The sequence below is a fragment of the Ziziphus jujuba genome, chromosome 2, assembly GCF_031755915.1.
Source record: "Ziziphus jujuba cultivar Dongzao chromosome 2, ASM3175591v1".
Taxonomy (NCBI): Eukaryota; Viridiplantae; Streptophyta; class Magnoliopsida; order Rosales; family Rhamnaceae; genus Ziziphus; species Ziziphus jujuba.
This window is the reverse complement of record NC_083380.1, coordinates 898,937-920,810: the sequence shown is the minus strand read 5'-3', so window position 1 is coordinate 920,810 and position 21,874 is coordinate 898,937. Positions and strand designations below refer to the sequence as shown.

The window sequence follows — 21,874 nt, the reverse complement described above, 5'->3', positions numbered from 1 at the left end:
TTATTTATTTATTTTTGGTAAGGTTTCTGAAAAGTAAAAATATAAGAAGATTTTGGAATGGTAAAGAAAAAGAAAGAGAGGAAAGAAGAAAGAGAAACAAGGGTGGGTGGGTAGGAAAGATCAAAGAAAAGAAGATATTAATAAGCATGATCGCCCAAATTTGCATTTGGCAATTAAGACGCCCAAGTTGGTGGTCATTAAAGGTGGGAGAGTGGAATTGGATGATAAATGGATAGGGCCCGGGATTATATTTTTTAGAAATTTAATTTTATTAAAATAATATACTACAAGTCTAGAATAGACTATAATAAAAGACTTGATTACGGAGTTGACGGCGATCCGACATCGGCAGTCTCACTCACTCACACTCTTCTCTCTCTCTTTCTCTTTCTCTTCTGGCAGGCCTGTGCCGTTCTGTCATCTGCTTCACATTCCTATTACACACACACACACACTCTCTCTCTCTCTCTCTCTATATATATATAATTATATATTTTAGTATAACGAAAACAAATCAATAAATCTGAATTGAATTGATCAATAACGCATATCCAATAATATTAACATCTATATATATATATATATATATGTATGTATGTATGTAGTAATCAATCTCCTCCTCTACCTTCTTCTGAATAATAATATATAGAGAAGACATAGAGAGAATCAGAGAGAAAGAGAGAGAGAGAGAGAGAGAGAGAGGCACTGGGGGATTGGCATTAAGAATAATGTGGAAGCTGAAGATCGCGGAAGGAGGGAGCCCGTGGCTCCGTACTCTCAACAATCACGTGGGCCGCCACGTCTGGGAGTTCGATCCCAAACATGGATCCCCTGAAGACATTGCGCAAATCGAAAAGTTCCGTCATAACTTCAAAACCACTCGCTTCCACAGCAAGCACAGCGCCGATCTCCTCATGCGCTTTCAGGTTTTAATTACTTCCTACTCTTTACACATTTGCTGCTTCCTCTGCTTGCTGCTTCACTTTCTTGAATCTCCTTTCCATTTCACTTCCAATTTAATCATCATTCAGCTATACCAATCGCGCTCACTAGATGCTAATCTCCATCTATTGATCCATATATATATATATATATATGTAATTTCTTCAAATCTCAAATCTTATATGTTTTTGTAATTTCAGATCTGCTTCTTCTGCGGAACGAATGAACTGTATTATGCTTATCATTCATGTATAACTTTGTGCTCAAAGCCTAAGTCTCTTTTAAGTCCAGATGACTGCCCCTGGACTCGCTTATTCTTCACTCATTTGCATCTTTCTTTCCTTGGATTTATTTTTCTATCATATTCGCATAGATTGGGTAATTGTAATTGGACTTGTTTGGTTTGATTGGTTACATCATGAAAAACTGTGCCATATCTTGACTTATTAGCTCAGATTTCTATTAGCTGAGCTGACCAAAGCGAATCAGTCGTCATTTCCTTCTTACGCAACAACAGCTTGATCAGCTAAATTTGGATCCTTTTTTTTTTTTTTTTTTTTTTCATTTTTTTTAATTCTCGATGATGTCGTTTTATAGTACCCTGTTTTTGGTTTTTTTCAAGTCATATGAAATATTATTGAGTCAACCACGATAGTAAAGTAATATTCTTTTATTAAATAGCTTATTATGGTCTTTTTTTTTTTTTTGGTCCTTTTGATGAATTTGCTGGCGTGTTTTATAGACATGCTTTCTTGGGTATGCCGATGACTACATGACTTATATGACTACTCCTCCCTTTTTTAATGGTTCAATATTACGTCCTTTCACTCCAATTTTTTTTTGTGGAATTCTTAGCTTCGTAATCAAACTTACTTCAGGGCGATCTTCTGCTCAAGTTCCAAAAGAATGAGCACGCTCAAATTTTCCTCTGTATTAAGATAAATATAATTGAATTTCAAAGTGTCAATTGCTATAGGTTATAAAGTTTTTTCATGCTGTAACAAATCTCTTTTTGATGGTTAACTGAGGAAGTTGTCGGGCTCTTTAAATTGGTTACCTTTTGGCCTCTGCTGCAGCATGATTGAACATCAAATAAAGCATACACTATTTCAGTACACAAATAAATTTACTCTCAGTTATTGTTATCTGAATTAACATTGTCTTATTTTACTTTCAAAAAAATTGTAGCTTTCTAAGGAGAATCCAGGTGGCGTGGTGTTGCCTCAGATCAAAGTAAAAGACACTGAAGATGTTACAGAGGAGATGGTGACAAACACGTTGAGAAGGGCGTTAAGTTTCTACTCAACTATTCAATCCCATGATGGACATTGGCCTGGGGATTATGGAGGCCCTATGTTTCTTCTCCCTGGCTTGGTGAGTCTGAAACATTATGTTGCTTCTTCTTAAGTAGTAGAATAATTTAGTTCCTGACTATCCCACTAATTACTTGCAATTCACTGTTGGTGATAAATTACAGTGGAAGCAATAGTTTTGTATCTTCTCCAATTTTTGTACAGAAATAGATGAGATGTCTTTCTTGACCATTCATTTTATTTTTTAACTTTTTCCTCCCTGTGTTATGAATCAGGTAATTACTCTGAGTATAACTGGGGCATTGAATGCAGTCTTAACAGAAGAGCATAAAAAGGAGATCTGCCGTTATGTTTACAATCATCAGGCAAGCATATGTTCTTTCTTCCATGTTAGCTTTACATTGCACATTGTACAGTTGTACCGCCTTTTTACTGTCATACCATTCCTGTTTTATTGGTTTTTTAGACCTTCCTTCGGTCAGATTCTTGCAGAAAGGATATTTTTGTTTTTAATGTACGTGTAATTGCAGAATCCAGATGGTGGGTGGGGCTTACACATTGAGGGGCCAAGCACCATGTTTGGTTCTGTCTTGAGCTATGTTACTTTGAGATTGCTAGGTGAAGGAGCTAATGATGGACAAGGAATGATGGAGAGAGGGCGTAATTGGATTCTAGAACATGGTGGTGCTACTGCAATTACATCATGGGGGAAAATGTGGTTATCAGTTGAGCTCATAACTTTTGTCTCGTTGGTTTGAGAATTTATATTTTATCAGTCGATCCCAGTGCATCCTAGAGTAGTTTTCCTTCTTGGTTAAAAAAATGTACTTGCTTTGTCATATCGCTCCATCTCTTTTGTATTCTAATCTTTATTCAAATTATTACTTGCTCATAATAGGTACTCGGAGTATTTGAATGGTCTGGCAATAATCCCTTGCCCCCCGAGATATGGCTTCTTCCTTACATGCTCCCTATCCATCCTGGTTGGTTTTCGTTTCTGCATTAGAAAGAGATGTTTCTGGATCCCTGTCTGAACATTTATGAAAAATTAGCCCTATACGGCTCTCTACATTTGGTTTTCACAATGTCCAATTAATGCTTTTATCTTCCTATGACTTAAAACCCAAAAGGGGAAGTTATTACTATTTTTATTATTATTTTTCTACAGGAAGGATGTGGTGTCACTGCAGGATGGTCTATTTGCCAATGTCTTACTTATATGGAAGGAGGTTTGTTGGTCCAATCACAGCAACAGTTCTCTCTTTGAGGAAGGAACTTTATACTACCCCCTATCATGAAATAAATTGGGATCAGGCACGCAACCTGTGTGCAAAGGTTGGTCAAACAACAAGCTTCTAACTAAGGATACAGCATTGATGATCTTCTAATCACCTCTTTCATGACCATAAAGAACTATCAAAATGGAAAAGAAGAAAAAAAAAAAAAAAAAGAAAAAAAAAAAAAAGGAAAAAGAAATGAAGTCTGCAGTTCATTAGATGTAGTGAGCTACCAATTTATAGTTCAACACAGATCTTGATTATGTGGCTTGCTATTGCAGGAAGATTTGTACTACCCTCATCCCCTCGTGCAGGATGTCCTTTGGGCAGCTCTTCATAAGGGTGTTGAACCAATCTTAAAGCGTTGGCCTGGGAAAAAGTTGAGAGAAAAGGCTCTTCGCACAGCAATGGAGCATATACACTATGAAGACGAAAATACTCGTTATATTTGCATTGGACCCGTTAATAAGGTATATAATTGATGTGTCCAAGTGATAGTTTCTATCTGTCAAATTATGTTTGATAAGGAGGGTTAGTTAGATGAAATTTAATTAACAATGTTCCTGAAACAATATTCTTTAAGGCTTCTCTTGGTCAAGAATTTTTATTAATTAGGCTGTTTCAATTCTTTTAATATTTTCGGTCACCTTTACAACGGTCCTTGCTTGTAACCTTTTCATTATATTTTTGTTTTTGGGCAGCTACCTTTTCTAAATAAGATTCCTCATTTTTTCAATTACACAATGTGACATTATCTGTTCTTTCTTCTTTCTCTGCTCCTTTGATTTTGGTTTATGTAACATTATGAGGCAGTCTGATTTACAGTTTGTTTACGGGCTGTGATTTGTAGGTGTTAAATATGCTTTGTTGTTGGGTGGAGGATCCGAATTCAGAAGCCTTCAAGTTGCATCTTCCACGGATCCATGATTATCTGTGGATTGCTGAAGATGGCATGAAAATGCAGGTCCAATATAGCCCTAAACTACTCTCAAACACGTTCAGGAATGCTGTAGAGAATTTAACTCTCTTGCAAAATTTTCCTAAAAAGTAACCTCCCATTGTACTTACTAGAAACAATAATTTTACTGCAGGGTTATAATGGAAGTCAATTATGGGACACTGCTTTTGCTGTTCAAGCAATTATTTCAACCAACCTTATTGACGAATATGGCCCAACTCTAAGAAAGGCACATACATTCATAAAAAACTCACAGGTGGTGTTTCTCTGCATATCATAATTCAAATAAGTGGTTCTTATTATCTTTATAATTCCATAGATCTCTTACCTTTTTCCAGATAGTTGACTTATCTCCCCACTTTTTTTTTTTTCTTTTGGGAAAGGTTTTGGAAGATTGCCCTGGTGATCTTGATTATTGGTATCGTCACATTTCAAAGGGTGCTTGGCCTTTCTCCACTGCCGATCATGGATGGCCCATCTCAGATTGCACAGCAGAAGGATTAAAAGTAATTGTGATCAAATTCATTGTACTTCATTAATTTATTTAGTGGTTTGTAATTTCCATGTGCATTTCTTCTTCAGGCTGCTCTGCTATTGTCGAAAATTCCATCAGATACTGTTGGTGAACCATTAGATGCAAAGCGGTTGTATGATGCTGTCAATGTCATTCTCTCATTGCAGGTAGGTTGGTGACCAAGATATTTATAATTGAAGGAACTTTTAAAAGACACATATAAAATCGACGTTCTTGGAAGCATTCCTGCTAATTGCTATGAATATGTAGCGACGGCTATTATGTTGGAGCCTTAGAGATGATACTGGATTGTGCTTTAGTAATTGGGAGAACATCGACCATAAATATTATAAATTTGTAAGAATTCCGTGCGTTCTAATATTCCAGATGAATTCTGACACCCCTCTGTTGTCTTGCGCCCATGTAAATCTAACACCTACTTCTAACCCCCAATCATTATTATTGTTGTCACTGGCTTATACATTTGACTTCAATGAAAGTTTGAGAGTGAGCAATATATGATCATGAAGTTTTTGGCTCCATTCTCTCAGTGTCCTATTAATACTTTTAAGTTCGATTCATTATTTTGTGTCATGAAGTGAAGAATGTTTCTTTTCATAATTTACTGAGGTTCTTCTTCTTCTTTCTTTTTTTTTTTTTTTTTAAATAATGTTATTGCAGAATGATGATGGTGGCTTTGCAACTTATGAACTCACCAGATCCTATCCTTGGTTAGAGGTATCTTCTTTAAAAGTTTCTTAAATTTTGTTGCTTACTTTCTCTATATATTATATGGCGGCATTTGAACCAATAGCTGTATGGCTTGCAACCATTGTCATATATTCCCTCTAGTGATCTCCTCTAGACGTCATAAAATTGACGCATGTAATTGCCTTCAAAAGTGTAGAACATGTTATGATGATTTACAATTCTATCATTACCTCCTCCTTAGAATGAACATAATTTCATTTTATTGTCTCTTTATTATTTTCAGTTGATCAACCCTGCCGAAACCTTTGGTGACATTGTCATTGATTATCCGTAAGTTGATGCACCTTGAGTTATTTCAGTTGCTTAGTACTACTATTATTTATTTAGATCTTATTATTTGCTACTAATTATGATAGCTTTGCAGTTATGTTGAATGTACCTCAGCTGCTATTCAAGCTCTGACGTCATTTAAGAACTCATATCCAGGGCATCGGCGAGAAGAAATAGAACGGTGTATCGAAAGAGCCACCATATTCCTTGAAAAGATACAAAAATCAGATGGTTCATGGTTTGCCCTGCACTTATTATCCATAAGCTTTGTCTGTTTTGTGAATTGCTTGACTAATGCTTGTGTAAATTTTTTGAATAATAAATTTAGTTCCCTTTGCTCTGGTAATAACTTCTACATTTCCATTTGGTTTACATGTTTAATTTCTAAACTTGCATGCTATAACAGGTATGGTTCTTGGGGTGTTTGTTTTACTTATGGTACATGGTTTGGGGTAAGAGGTTTAGTGACTGCCGGGAAGAACTATACTAGTTGCCCGAGTATTCGAAAAGCGTGTGATTTTCTGCTATCCAAACAGCTTCCTTCTGGTGGGTGGGGAGAGAGTTACCTTTCCTGCCAGGACAAGGTCAGTCTTAATTTTATAAAGTTATAAAACTGTTACATCAATCCCATATTAATATTATTTCTAAGTTGATGGAAGATGTAAGCATATTACTAATACTATGTCTTGGATCGATGTTTGGATTTATATATATATATATCTCCAATTTGCATTAATCGTATTACTAATATTTTCCGGCGACAGGTGTACTCAAATATTGAGGAAGACAGGGCACATGTAGTAAATACTGGATGGGCTTTAATGACACTCATGGATGCCGGGCAGGTAAAAAGCATAAAAGTCTAGCACATAACATTTGCAAAAATTACAATATTGCTGAATCCGTGTAATAGTCAAAGTAGGTAGTTAAGAGGTTTGAATTTCAAGTATTGCATATGTTATATTGTGTATATGTATGCTTGTGATGCAGGCTCAGAGAGACCCAGCACCATTGCAACGCGCAGCTAGATATTTGATAAATTCCCAAATGGAGGATGGTGATTTTCCACAAGAGGTAATATACAAATATATATATATATATACACATATATATATATATATACATATATAGAAAATTAGGCTTGTCTTAGGGTTCATCGTATTTATTTTCAAGGAATTGAAATAATAATAATAATAATAATAACAATACATGTATATAATGCAGGAGATAATGGGGGTGTTTAATAGGAATTGCATGATAACATATGCGGCATACAGAAACATATTCCCCATTTGGGCATTGGGAGAGTACCGCACTCGGGTGTTGCAGTTCCACGCAACTCCAGGACCATGAAACACTAACTACAATTACAATTGTCTTTAAACTAGGATTGCTTTTCTCCTTCTTCTTCTTCTTCTTCCTTTTTGGTTTTAATAACATTATGGAGAGTAACAAGTTGTAGGTGATTCTAAATATAAAATCTACTGACAATGCAAAATTCATTAGTATTGTCTCTGAATTAATCATAGTGCTTGTTTACTATTTCCACCAAAAAAAAAAAATTAGTGCTTATTTATTATGAAAATATATAATAATATTAGAAATCCTGGCTAACTTCATTTGAATAACTTTCAAAGTAACGAAACTCTATAATCGAGTCATGACATGGCTTGTAATTATTTGTAATTAGGGATGGGCAAAATCTAATCGAACCCGTTCAACCTGTCCAATTCAATCCATTTTTAACGGTTTGGATTGGATTTTTACATCAATTGGATTGGATTGGGTTCAAAATATTATAAATTGTATGGATTGGATTGGTTATGGATTGGAAATATAAATCCAATCCAATCCAAATAATATATTATATAACTAAAAAATCATATATTTTTTATTTTTTTCATTTTTATATATTAATTTTAGTATTTTTTTATTTTTATATATTAATTTTTAAATTTTTTTTTCATTTTTATATATTGATTTTTAATATATATATATATATATATATATATTTTTTCCTTTTTACATCCCCATATCCCAAATTCCAAATCAAATTGTAAATTATAATCCTAAACTAAACATTTATCTTTGTTACCGTTTGCCACCAGTCCATCACTATCACCATAATATATATATATATATATTTTTACATTTCCATCATATATATATATATATATATATATCTACATATATTGTATCCAATTGTTACTTATATATATATATATATATAAATATTTAAATATAATTTATTGCTAATTTTATTATTTTGATCTTTGTAAAGCTTACAGAATCAATTAAAATTAGTGAATATGTAACGTTGATTGACTTATAATTTATCAAAATTTTAAGGTTAAAAAAAAAAAAAAAATTATGCATTGATTCTTAAGTGAATGAATTTTGACGAATGTATTATTTTACATTATTTGTTCTAACAATTTTAATTTGATTTTATAGGAGTGAGATGATGACATTAACGTTTGGTATTTAAAAAGTGCATGATGTGTATCATTTGCTACATTTTCTTCTTTATTTTCCATTGTAGACTATGATGTATTATTCTAATTGTATTTTATATTTGGATAATTATAATTTATTATTTATAATTTTATATTTTAAATTTGGAAAATTTTTTATTTGTATTATATATTTATAAATTAGTAAATTTTAAACCGATCAACCAATCCAAACCAAACCGATCATAAATGGTTTGGTTTGATTTGGATTTAATGCTTTAATGGTTTGGTTTGGATTATAAATTATAAAAACCGATATGTATGGATTGGACTGTATTTCGGTCCAAAACCGAACCAATCCAATCCATGCCCACCCCTATTTGTAATTAATTCTATAATATTAAAGGGTTATTCTTTTTTAAAAGAAAAGGATATATATGAGGCAAATCGTTTTAAATTATGTTGTTTTCAGATATTGGATCACGTGGAGAAATTGGATTCCATGGTGCGGAGCTCTCAAGATTTAAAAAATCGAAATTTTTGTAAAAAAATTCATTGAAATTCTTATGTTGTGAAATGAGAAAAAGAAAATTTTAGTTTTAAGGAAATTTTGGTTATAAATGGAAATGGATAAAATTTTTAAAATTTCTATCAAAATTTTTGATATTTCTACAAAATTTGTATCATAAAATTTAAATTTTTATCAAAAATTAATAAATATTATTAATATTAATTAATTATTATTTTTTATCATAATAAATTTAATATTTTTATAAATATTATAAAATAGATATAAATTATGATATAAATAAAAATAAAAATTTACATATGAAAAAAATGATAAATATTATAAAATATATAAATATTATAAATATATAAAAAATATATATTTTTTTTACAAATACAACTAAATGAATTGATAAAATATTTACGAAATATAATCAAATAGTAATTCATGAGTATTGTTTCACATTCAACTATTAGATGCAATATCATATAATAATTAACAATTAGAATAATCGTATTTAAAATAAATTTTATATAGTTTATATATTAATAATTACATATAAAATTATTAATAAAATATAATTTTTAATGGTTCTTTTTTGTTATTTCACATTTTAAGATAAAGATGAAAAATGGATTAATAGTTTTTTATCATTTATAATTTGATATTGAAATGATATTTTTATAAAATATAATATAATTATAATAATTATTTTAGTATGTTTTAATTAATAACTTTTTTTCAAATATATATTTTTTGGTATATTTTTTAAATTATAATAATATACTTATAACTAAAATTAAAATTTTAATAAAAAATTTTATATTTTCCGTTATCAATTATTAAATTTTTATCAATATTTAATAATTTTTATTATTTTTACAAATATTTTATGTTTTAAATTTTTGATATTTCATTAATACTTACTCTTTTTTTTTGCTTAAACATTATACTTACTTTTTGAGCTCGAGAGTTATATATATATATATAATATTTTGTTTCATAAATTAAAATTAAATTTGGAAGCATTATTTCTAGCGAGATTTGCGGGAAGATCCTCCTTCTGTTGATTGATTTTGACAGAAGTCGCACCCATTGAAAAGGAACCGAGCTTTGTCGTAGTGAGTGGCAAAACTTGTAAATACTTGAAAACATAATCTCTCCGACCAGCTTCCTTCACCACCTCCTCAGGCTAATACGCACCCACGCGGATTTTGCCATTAATTAGATCATTATTTTGGGTAAAAAGAGTAAGAAAACATTAATATCTGTACTTACTTCAGCTCCATATTAAAAAATTTGCGTGAAAAAATAAATTAAATATTTTCTATTTATTGCATTTATGAGATGACTCATTATTATTATTATTTTTTTATTAGCAAAAACATATAGTCACACAATTAATATTACAATAAATGATATACATCTCTAATTCAAAATTTAATAAAGAAAAACTTTTATTATTCTCTTTTATGTTCACATCTATTTTTTTTTTAATTTAGAATATATATTTTCTTATTATAAGCAAATATCTTTTTATTTTTTTGAAAAAAAAAATCTTTACATTCTGTTTCATTAAAAAAAAAAAAAAAAAAATTCTTTGTCCCATAACTTGCATTTGTCACATAGAAACAGCGTGGTTGCCAATCTGAATAAAAGATCTCATTTTTTTTTTTTTTTTTTTGGTAATAGAATCAAAATTCGCCTATGTATGGTATTTGCGTGTGATGATATGATATATATATATATAAAGTAATTTGAGTGAGTGATTTTAAGCTGGATTAATGTAAATCTATCCTGAAATACAATATACACAAGTATTATGTATTTAGTGTATTAGAGATTGAGATTGAATTTAAAGAGAGAGGGAGAAAGGGAACTTAATGGTAATAATAATAATAATAGATGAATTATAGAAGTAGTAATCAACTGGTGGTGCAGCAATACAGAGGAGTAGTGAAGAAGAATTTGTTGGTATCATGGAAAAACAAGAGGGCGACCTTGCTGCGGATATTCTCTTCCCTGCTGTTCATGTTGATCATGTTGGGCATCCAGCAGGCAATGGATGCTCGCTCCAACTCTTCTTCATCCAATCCCAACCCTCTGGTTTAGCCCCCTATCCCTCCCTGCGAGTCCAAACACCATCTCAAACTTCCATGCTTTGACCTTGTTTGGAGTGGAAATGACAGTGCTACTATTCGAACTATTGTCGCTTCCATCATGGTCAACAATCCTCAAAGACCAATTCCTTCTACTAAGGTCAATATACATATATATACATCTATATATATATATATATATATGTACACATAGGAATTCTCCTATCAGCGCGTCCTTATATATCATTATATATGATTAATATGTTTTAGTTTAAGTTTGTTTATAAAATTGAAATCATGCACTCTTAATTTTATATTTGTGTGTGTTTGTGTGGCATAAAAATTAAAATAGATAAATAAATTGTGCAGGTTAAAGGATTTAGAACAAAAGATGAAGTGCATGGCTGTTTGCAATTCAATGCGCTGTCCTGGAGCTCTGCATTTCAGGGAAATTAATGCTACTGTAATTGGCTACGGTATTCAGACTAACTCTACCCCAGTTGCTGCCTTTCGAGGACACTATGAAGATACCACTTACAAATTTCAAGGCCCTCTTCAGATTGATGCAGAGCGTGAAATTGCCAGGTCTCTCATTGGAGGTATCTACTATTATTTTATATTATTAGTATTCATTATTTAAAATGTACATGTTCTTAATTTGAATTAATTATATATGTCACTTCACCTGTTTTAACAGTCCTATATACATACATACATATATATATATATATATATATATATATGTTGCATGCATGCAGTTCCAAATTTAAGCTGGGTGGTTGCTTTTAAAGAATTTCCACATCCTGCACTGGAAGACTCTGGATCACCGGTGGCATTTTTTGCGCCATCCTTTTTCCTTGCAATTGCCATGTTTGGTTTTGTGTTTCAGATCACTTCTTTGGTTACCGAGAAAGAACTAAAGCTTCGACAAGTAATATTTTTCAATTCATTTCTAAGTTTGTTTAACTAAAGCCCAATTTGTCTTTATGCTCATATAATTAGGAGAGAGGTACAGAATTATGATTCTGTTTGTCCATCCTTTGTTCAGGCAATGACTATGATGGGTCTTTATGATTGTGCATACTGGTTGTCATGGCTCACATGGGAGGGAATTCTCATGCTTATCTCATCAGTTTTCATAGTCATATTTGGCATTGTCTTTCGGTTCGATTTCTTCTTGAAGAACAGCCTTTCGTTGTATTCCTTGTATTCTTATTATTCCAACTCAACATGGTAAGACCGACTACAAATTATTAGTTAGTCAGCTTTAATATTTGCTTATAATTCTTGGTCTAATTAAGCAGGACTGTTGTATATAAAAAGTAATAACTCCTCTTCAATCTTCTCTAAATTTTTACGACAGGTTGGCTTTGCCTTCTTCTTGTCAGCCTTTATAAGTAAATCATCTTCATCCACAACTGTTGGCTTCTCTGTATTTATTGTTGGCTCCGTGACCCAGGCAAGAGTTTGCCTATTCAATTTTACAAGAAACGAAGTTATAATCTGAACCATATTTATATAGTAGTAACAATTGATTCCATTCTGTCGTTGCAGCTCGTTACATCATTTGGATTTCCTTATACTCGGTCGATGGTTCAGAAACAATATATTCGAATCATTTGGTCGTTATTCCCTCCCAATCTTCTTGCTAAAGCTATAAATTTGCTTACTGGATCAATTTCCAGTCCTCAAGGCAGTGTTGGGATTAGTTGGAGTACACGAGCCAAGTGTGCACCAAATGATGCAGGCTGTACCATAACAATTGTAAGCAAATTGACAAACTGAATCTCTAACCCAAAATTACTGCTGGCAATTATTTCTTTCATTATCCATATTCATCTTCATACTTTTCTTGACAGAATGATATTTATATGTGGCTGGTGGCTACATTCTTCCTCTGGTTTGTCTTGGCAATCTACTTGGATAACGTTTTCCCAAATGTATCTGGAGTGAGGAAATCTGTGTTTTACTTTTTAAAACCCGGGTATTGGACAGGAAAAGGTGGGAACAAGGTGGAAGGTAAATAAAGATAAATCTTTGCGTCCACTGATAAGCTTGACGTACATACATGGGCTCATTTTCTAATATTTTAAGCTTTTGGAATTAGTAGTAACTTAACATGGTATCGTAGCAAGTCATATGTTGCTTCTGCACATGTAAGGCCTGCACTAATGAATTAACGCCTTCGATTTTCTCTTCACAGAGGGTGGCATTTGTAGTTGCATAAGATCTCTTCCAACAGTGGAGCATATAACTCCAGATGATGAAGATGTACTTGAAGAGGAGAATGTTGTAAAACAACAAACTAGGGGAGGCATGGTTTATCCAAATGTTGCAGTTCAGATACGTGGCCTTGTAAAGACATATCCTGGGACCAAAACTATAGGTTGCTGTAAATGCAACAAAACTTCACCTTACCATGCTGTCAAGGTAAAGTAACAACCGGTGCAAGGAGTTTCTTTCTTATATGCGGTTCTTGTGGAGGAAATTGTACTTAGATAAGTCAAAGTACCTCGTATTTTTAAGATCTCAAGTGTGCAACCTTTTTGGATAGAAATGGACCGCACCTACTGTTCATGATCTTGTTTTCATGATCATGATGGTATTGTTCTTTTGTTTTTCTCTGCTTTCTCATTCCCTGATCTTGTTGTAATGCTCTCAACAACCTGCATTTTAAGGTAGAAACATTATCAGAATAACAAAATGCAATTTTATTTTTTTCCTTTTATAAGTATCAAAAGAAAATTGTAATGGTAATACAGACCATAGGTAAAAAGTTTATTTTTTTGTTGTTTATGTGTAAAAATTAACGTAGCAACAACTGCTTTCAGGGACTATGGGTGAACTATGCAAAAGATCAATTATTTTGTCTCCTAGGACCTAATGGAGCAGGGAAAACCACAACAATCAATTGTCTGACTGGAATCACACCAGTTACCACAGGAGATGGTAATATGCTCATCATTATTTCTGTGTTTGCCAAACAAATTACCGTAAGTTTTAATGTCAACATCAGTTTCAATCATTCTGTCCTTGTTTATGCCAGCATTGATATATGGTTATTCTGTAAGAAGCTCCATTGCTATGGCAAAAATCCGAAAATTAATAGGAGTTTGTCCCCAGGTTACCTCTCTTTCTCTGTATATTTAGCATCTGTTTTCATTATTAGCCAACCCCACCACACACGCCCTCCTTTTTTTAATTATTTGTGATAAGTTGAGATTTAAACTTTCTTTTTATGTTGTATCTTTTCATAGTTTGATATTCTCTGTGAGGTATTGTCAGGTGAAGAGCACCTCCATCTCTTCGCTAGTATTAAAGGCCTACCCCCAGCTTCAATAAACTCGGTATGACACAAACTCAAAAGATGGCTGCTGTTTGTGTTCTTTGTGTAGTTTGACTAGTATATAAATTCTTTGTTGCTTAAAATAATGCAGGTTGTTGAGAAGTCATTAGCAGAGGTGAAGCTCACCGAGGCAGCAAAAATGAGAGCCGGAAGTTATAGTGGGGGAATGAAACGAAGGCTCAGTGTTGCCATAGCCCTTATTGGTGACCCAAAATTGGTCATCTTGGATGAACCTGTATACACATCTTAGTTTCTCTATAACTTAGTTCATTTGGTTGATGTGTTTATGTTGATTCAAGTTATGATGTTTTCGTGTAGACAACTGGTATGGATCCAATAACATGGCGGCATGTGTGGGACATTATAGAGGATGTAAAGAAAGGCCGTGCAATTGTCCTAACAACACACTCAATGGAAGAAGCTGATGTTTTAAGTGACAGAATTGGAATCATGGCAAAGGGTAGGCTTCGTTGCATTGGCACCTCAATCAGATTAAAGTCGAGGTTTGGTGCTGGTTTTGTTGCTAGTGTCAGCTTCAATGAACAGAATGCTCATCATCTTGATGCTGTGAAGCATTTCTTTAAATATGTAAGTTTAATTATAAGTAAATCAATGATTCTCCAAGTTTTCCTTTCACAAATTATGAAGAAGGTTTGGTTTCTCTGACCTGGGATTTGTTTTATGACATTGACAGCATTTGGAGGTAGTACCAAAAGAAGAGAACATATCCTTTTTGACTTTTGTTATTCCTCATGATAGAGAGAAGCTTTTGGCAGTAAGCATATAGTGGTCAACATGTAATTGTAATTAATTTTCTTTTATAGCTCTTTCCATTTTGACTTTAATTCTGAATTATGTATCTAATGAAACAACAGAACTTCTTTGAGGATCTCCAAGATAGAGAGAGGGAATTGGGAATAAGTGATATACAACTTGGCCTAACAACACTTGAAGAAGTTTTCTTGAATATTGCAAGGCAAGCAGAGCTAGAAACTGCCACGGCTGAAGGGAGAATGGCAACTCTCACCTTGACTACATCTGGAGCTTCAGTCCAGGTACTAAAGAAACTATTTATTTATTTTAAAAAAGAAACTGTCAAAGAAATATTGTTGGTATTTGTTATATAAAAAATATAAACGTACAGATACCAGTAGGAGCTAGGTATGTGGGGATTCCAGGAACAGAAAGTGCAGAAAATCCAAGAGGAATAATGGTAGAAGTATACTGGGAACAAGATGAAAGTGGGGGTCTCTGCATTTCTGGGCATTCAGCAGAAATAGCAGTCCCTCCTAATGCCCAGCCAACACCTCCCTTGTCAGCAAGTTCAAGCAGGCGAATAGGCAGTGGACCAGTACATGGAATTGTGATTGACCCCATTTCTAGTCACTAATTTTTGTTGACAAATAATATGATCATGGTGGTGTATCGTTTACAACCAAAGAATAAGACTTCTGTATCCATTTTTACATAACACCATAAAAATTTTAATTTATGTAAATCTTTGTTAGAAAGATGAGAGGTGCTACTGTTAGTCATCTAATTATATTTTATCTATTCAATTTGATTGGAGAATTTATCATCCATTTTCTTGTTACCAAGAAAAGAAAAGGAAAAAAAAAATTAAAAGAGAAATTGCATTACTGTTTACAACATTATAAACCAAGGAGCGAGGAGTAAAAGAGTAAGACCAAGACCATTGTCCTTTTTCTTTTTCTTTTTTTCTTTTTTTTTTTTTAAATAAAATTATATACATAAAAACTATTAGTCAATAAAAGTTTGAAAAGGAAAAGGATAGAGATGGTGGGTTAAGAATATTCCTGACAAGTCCACGTGGAAAGAGTGAAGCCGTCTACTGACAAAAACCAACGCTCCCAGCTACTACCCATTCATTGCCTGCTAAATTCGAAACTCCAGCGGGAAGCGCCAAATTTGAAGGCAGGGCTCAGAACTGAGGAGGAGCCATAAAATTGAATTTAAATAAAATAATATATATTTATTATTATTTATTTAAAATTTAAAAACAACAAAAACCAACCCCCAAAAAAAAAAAAAAAAAAAAAAGGAAAAAGCTGTCTGTCTGTCTGACTGACTGTCTTTCTGTGTCGAGTCTACAAGTGCCAAAAAATGGTGTTGGTTTTTAAGTTGAAGGCTGAAGGGGTCAGATTTTCTCGAACTCCGTCGCACAACACAATCTCTCTCCTCCGAGATTTGTTCTTTCCTATTATTTTATTATTAAATTTGAATTCAAAGCATTTCTTTGATTTCTTTCCCCTTCTTCGCTGTAACTTCCCTCTTTTTGCCCTTTTATATATAAAAAAACATATAAATATATATATATATATATTTTTATTCAAATATTTGTGCATGTTTGGCTGCCAAGAAAGCCCCGGGCAAGAAAAGAAAATGGGAGAAATGGAGGTCTATACTCTATGTTTGAATTTAGTAATGCCAAAATCTTCCTTTTTACTGTTCACTATATTTCTCAGGAGCATAACCGAGATTCGGTGTGAGTGCTTATTTGCTTTGCTTTAGTAATAGCGTTCCATTCAATTCATTTTGTGGTTCAAGTCCGAAAAATTTTATTTTTAATATAGAGAAAACTATTTCATAAAGTTGAGAAAATAAATGAATAAAGGTGGCAAGACTTGGAAGTTTTTTCTTTCCTTTGGTCCAAAATTTATGCTTGAAATGTCTGTCTTATTCTGTGTGTTCTTGTCTTTCACTCGTTGTTTTGTTTTTAGCCTTCCTCAGATATTGAATGTTGCATCTTGGGTCTAAAAGTTTGGTTTTTTACCCTGCTGCTTAGTGAGCATAGAGGCTTTTTCCTTTACAAGGTCATGGACATTCTTTGGTGCCCTTTGAATGCAAATCCATTTAATTCCAACTTTCTTTGAATTTGTAGGATTTGAATGCCTGTTGAAGAACAAAAAAACCACTATTTGGAATGGCAGCCATATTGCTAGTAGGTCAACCATTGTTGCTCTTTTAGCTCATCAGAAATCTGAGCCTTGAAGGGCGTGAGTCTTTCAGCTAAATATCAAGATGAAGGCCAATGCACATGTAAAAAGTAGAGGACCGGTTAGAATAAATGCACAACAAGTGGTTTTTGAGCTTAAACATAAAGTTGTTATTGCGCTGAACAAGCTCGCAGATAGGGATACTTACCAGGTTGGGGTGGATGAGCTTGAGAAGACAGCTGAATGTTTATCCCCAGATGGAATTGCTCCATTTCTATCCTGTATATTGGATACTGACTCAGAACAGAAAAGCGCTGTCCGAAAGGAATGCATTAGATTGATGGGTTCCCTAGTACGATACCATGAGGGGCTTATGGGGCCACATCTTGGTAAAATGATTGCAAGCATTGTCAAGCGCCTCAAGGACCCGGATTCTGTTGTGAGAGATGCTTGTGTTGAAACAGTAGGGGCTTTGGCTTCAAGATTGAGCAATGGTGGGGGTGAGGATGATGGGGTGTTTGTTGGGCTAGTAAGGCCACTTTTTGAAGCTCTAGGTGAACAAAATAAGCAGGTGCAATCTGGTTCGGCATTATGCCTGGCGAGGGTAATTGACAATACTCGGGATCCTCCAGTTTCAATTCTGCAGCGGATGTTAATTAGAACTACAAAGTTGCTGAAGAACCCGCACTTTATGGCAAAACCAGCAGTTATTGAGTTGAATAGAAGTATCATACAGGCCAGTTCTTAGACTTTAGCTTATCAGCGTTGAATAGCCTATTTTGTTACTTCATATATTATATATGTTCCATTCCATTTTGATGTGTAGTTATAATTTTTAGCCTTGGTGTAATTTTTAACTTTTCTTTTTCCTTTTCTTTTCTGCGGTTGCTTCAAATTGAATCTTTATTTCAGGCAGGGGGAGCCCCAACACGAAATGTACTCTCTGCTGCAATGGCTAGCATTCAAGAATCTCTCAAAAACAGTGACTGGTCAACACGCAAAGCTGCTTCTGTAGCATTAGGAGAAATAGCATCAAGTGGTGGATCATTTTTGGGATCTTTTAAGCCTTCCTGTATTCGTTCCCTTGAATCGTGTCGTTTTGACAAGGTTAGTCTAGATAAAAGATCCAGTTTGGAGAAGATTAGTAATCAAACTTAATATAATAATATTATTACGTGCTTCTTGTACTTCTTCCAGGTCAAACCGGTTAGGGACACTGTACTCCAGGCCCTACGGTGCTGGAGAACTCTTCCTGGGCCTGATACTCCTGAACCCTCAGAAGCTGGATCTTCCATAAAAGGTTTGGATTTGGTGGTCCGTTGTATTTTTATATGCCTCTCAGGTTGCCATAGTGAGTGAGTGTTATTGGATGCTGATTTAAGATGCTGTTTCTTGTATTTGTTATAATTTGTCCATCTTAAGCTGGGTTCATTTTTGCTTTCTCCCTTCCTTTTATTGCTTGCATCACAGTATATAGAAAGCCTGCTATGGCTAATCAATTACCTTCTTTCCTTTTTGTGTTCTGGAAATCTTTTTTACTCCCATAGATTTGGATATTCACTTGATTAATGCAGATGGTAAGCCCAAATTTTAGTATTGCCTCTTGCAGAGTAGTTAGAGATTGGAAGTTGCTTTTCTGATGTTATACATTTGTCTGTTTCATAGTTCATGCGGTATCTTATTTCTTCAGCTAATTTGTTTGAGGGAGCAAGATTTTAGATATATGCTAGCAGTTGATGTTATGAGGCTATAGGGGTAAAAGATCAAACCTTATATGTTTTTTATTCATTTATGTACAGAAAATTTCTGTGGAGGTGACTATGGTGATCTTACCAGTGCCACAGAATCTGGACGGAAGGATGTAACACTGAAGAAAGTAGGTAATAACTCAACAAAGGGCAGAATTCCTTTGTCTACCAGAAAAGCATGTCAGAATTATGCAGAAAATCCTCAACTCTCAAAAGAAGATGATTGGAATGTAGAAATTGCTGTTCCAAAAACACATAATGTTTCTTTGGCAGAATTTAACAATGAAGAATCTGAGGGTAGTTCTATTACAAAGACTTTAGAAAGAGTGAGTACTGATATTGCAAGCCTGCAGGATATTGGATATGAATATGTGCATATGGACGACAAACAAGAGTGTTCTTCTGTTTCCAATCTTGTAACTGATAACTATGAGACAAAGTTTGTGACAGTTTCACATGATGGTCTGAAGGAGGGTGTTTTGTCAAAGCCAATGGAAGGAGATCAGCAGTTTTTACCTGAAGAGATTGGTAGCGGGGAACAAATGTACCTTAGAAAGATGCGGGATCGAAGGAGTCTTGATTCAACTGTGACAGAGTCTGTTTCCCAAACTTCACATGGATGTTGTTCACAGATTGCCAATGAAATGGTTTGCATTCGAAAACAACTTTTGCTGATTGAAAACAAACAGTCAAACTTAATGGATCTTTTACAGGTACATTCAACTTGCTGGGTATACACTTAGATTCTTCACTTCACCAATGTCTCAAACTCTTAGAGAATATATCCAAAGTCATCACTTCACCAATGTTTCAAACTCCTAGATAATATATCCAGTAAACAACACATATAAACTGTTCTTCTAAGCATAATTCCCTTGTCATAAAAAACCTGAAGCACCTGACTGACAGATCAACCAGATTTTCTTAATATAAGCTTAATATTAATTGATAAAACTAGCTCTGCTTTCATTCCAACATTTTGGAATGCCGTGAACAAATTAATTGATGTGGAGTTTCTGTATTTCTATCCTTTATTTGAAGACTATCCTTAACTTACATCTTATGTTTATTCTCCTCTTGCATTGTAAAATACTGGTTGCCTAATCTGCTATTTGTATACAACTTATTCTCAGGTGTTTACGACTGGAATTATGGATAGCTTGTCTATGATGCAATCAAGGGTGGCAGGTTTGGAAAATGTGGTAGATAGAGTAACTCAGGACCTGTTACAGAGGGAGGAATATTCCAGTGTAGCAACCTCCAAATTCATAAAGCAAAACCAGAGTCTGCATTCTCCCAGAATCTCTACATGCACTCCTAGACCATCGGTAGATATTCGCAGTAGACAGCCTTCATTGTTGTCTGCGAAAAGGACTGATATTTGGGAGGAAAATACATTTGACAGGAGCATAGCAAACAATTCTACCAAACGGGATAAAGATATGTGGACTAGTACTAAGGCAAAGACGGCTAGGAATCCTATGGGACCCATCCCTAAAAGTTCTAGACTGGGAACACAGAAGATGGGCTATAGTCAGATAAGGAGTGATCCTCTCTTTGGCTCAGCTTCAAGTACTAATGCCAGACAAAGTGGTTTAGAAAGTAAGAATGGCCTGTGGAAACGTTTGAAGGGTTTTCTATGTGAAGGGGACCTGGACTCTGCATATATGGAAGCTCTGTGTTCAGGTGATGAGATTGCTCTTGTGGAACTCCTTGACAGAACTGGTCCTGTGCTAGAATATTTGTCATCCAAAACTGTCAATGACCTTCTCAGTGCTTTAATATCATATCTTGTAGAACAAAGATTTGTCAATTCCATACTCCCTTGGTTGCAGCAGGCAAGTTGTGTTAATCTTAATTCATATCAGCATACACATGTTGTTGTTGCCATTATTCATCATGTCTTGTTATTGTATTTAACAAATAGTGAAATTTTGGTATCATCATCATTTATAGGTGGTTGAATTGAGCAATAGTCATGGTGCAAACTACCCAGTTGTTTCAGCAAAAGCAAGGCAAAATTTGTTAAGTGGGATTGAGGAGGCTATGAACATGGAGTTGTGTAATCCAGTGGAGAGAAGATGTGTTACTCAAATAGCAGTGAAGTTGCATAATGTATGGGGTGGTAAGGATAATCCACTTTCACTCTCTACTCATTGATATCGTCTAGTTAAATCTAGTGAGACTGCAAATTGAAAATTTTCAATGTAAAGAACAATATGAGTTTGACAACGTTTGTAGGAAGATGTGCGTGATGAAAACCAAGGCAGATTAGAAGATGATGGTATCCGTACTTGGAGCTGGCCAAGTAATAAAAGATGTATTTTGTAGCAGCAGTGTTTGTGTTTTCATTCTGACTTGTTTCATGTTCAGCCTTCAGAAAAAAATATATTCATTGGAATGTCTTAATACTTTGTATGCTGCGTTGCTATATTTGACTAAATTTTAGTGCCAAGTTTGGTCGTCTTTCTTTCAAGCTCTCATGACATTTAAGTCGGCCTTCAGATAAAAATATATTCATTGGAATGTCTTAATACTTTGTACGCTGCGGTGCTATATTTGACTAAAATTTAGTGCCAAGTTTTGTAGTCTTTCTTTCAAGCTCTCATGACATTTAAGTCACCCGAAAAGAGAAATTTTAGTGCCAAGTTAGGTCGTCTTTCTTTCAAGCAATCTCATTACATTTAAGTCACCCACAGAGAGAGAGAGAGAGAGAGA

General features: G+C 33.9%; 2 protein-coding genes and 1 pseudogene across 6 annotated transcripts; all 3 read left to right on the top strand.

The window, feature by feature from the left end:
- Nucleotides 1-75: 75 nt before the first annotated feature.
- On the top strand, nucleotides 76-7,568 carry LOC107417571 (cycloartenol synthase 2). The gene is made up of 18 exons (XM_048474539.2): nucleotides 76-926; nucleotides 2,131-2,316; nucleotides 2,531-2,620; nucleotides 2,786-2,980; nucleotides 3,154-3,238; nucleotides 3,424-3,590; nucleotides 3,814-4,002; nucleotides 4,383-4,496; nucleotides 4,624-4,746; nucleotides 4,874-4,996; nucleotides 5,073-5,171; nucleotides 5,686-5,742; nucleotides 5,999-6,045; nucleotides 6,140-6,283; nucleotides 6,452-6,629; nucleotides 6,810-6,890; nucleotides 7,036-7,119; nucleotides 7,270-7,568. The coding sequence occupies exons 1-18, from the start codon at nucleotides 729-731 to the stop codon at nucleotides 7,396-7,398; spliced, it is 2,289 nt and encodes a 762-aa protein (XP_048330496.2). The 5' UTR covers nucleotides 76-728; the 3' UTR covers nucleotides 7,399-7,568.
- Nucleotides 7,569-10,797: 3,229 nt separating this feature from the next.
- On the top strand, nucleotides 10,798-16,002 carry LOC107417570 (ABC transporter A family member 2-like; annotated as a pseudogene).
- A 463-nt stretch (nucleotides 16,003-16,465) lies between these two features.
- Nucleotides 16,466-21,622, top strand: LOC107417624 (TORTIFOLIA1-like protein 2). 5 transcript variants are annotated; one of them, XM_016026242.4, is made up of 8 exons: nucleotides 16,615-16,957; nucleotides 17,354-18,144; nucleotides 18,321-18,515; nucleotides 18,606-18,708; nucleotides 19,208-19,869; nucleotides 20,290-20,994; nucleotides 21,113-21,281; nucleotides 21,398-21,622. In XM_016026242.4, the coding sequence occupies exons 2-8, from the start codon at nucleotides 17,494-17,496 to the stop codon at nucleotides 21,409-21,411; spliced, it is 2,499 nt and encodes an 832-aa protein (XP_015881728.3). In that variant the 5' UTR covers nucleotides 16,615-16,957; nucleotides 17,354-17,493; the 3' UTR covers nucleotides 21,412-21,622. The 5 variants fall into 5 exon arrangements, with proteins under 5 accessions (XP_015881726.3, XP_015881728.3, XP_015881727.3 ...); XM_016026240.4 differs by lacking the exon at nucleotides 16,615-16,957 and adding an exon at nucleotides 16,466-16,608 and having other exon boundaries at nucleotides 21,113-21,622; XM_016026241.4 differs by having other exon boundaries at nucleotides 16,615-16,869; nucleotides 21,113-21,622.
- Nucleotides 21,623-21,874: the final 252 nt, after the last annotated feature.

Bases quoted from the DNA above. Each gene is read 5' to 3' on its own strand.
- LOC107417624 (XM_016026240.4), top strand. From the start codon at position 17,494: ATGAAGGCCAATGCACATGTAAAAAGTAGAGGACCGGTTAGAATAAAT. The intron at 18,145-18,320 runs GCCAGTTCTTAG...TCTTTATTTCAG, and splicing joins TGAATAGAAGTATCATACAG to GCAGGGGGAGCCCCAACACG. The intron at 19,870-20,289 runs GTACATTCAACT...ACTTATTCTCAG, and splicing joins ACTTAATGGATCTTTTACAG to GTGTTTACGACTGGAATTAT.
- LOC107417571 (XM_048474539.2), top strand. From the start codon at position 729: ATGTGGAAGCTGAAGATCGCGGAAGGAGGGAGCCCGTGGCTCCGTACT. The intron at 6,046-6,139 runs GTAAGTTGATGC...ATAGCTTTGCAG, and splicing joins GACATTGTCATTGATTATCC to TTATGTTGAATGTACCTCAG. The intron at 7,120-7,269 runs GTAATATACAAA...TATATAATGCAG, and splicing joins ATGGTGATTTTCCACAAGAG to GAGATAATGGGGGTGTTTAA.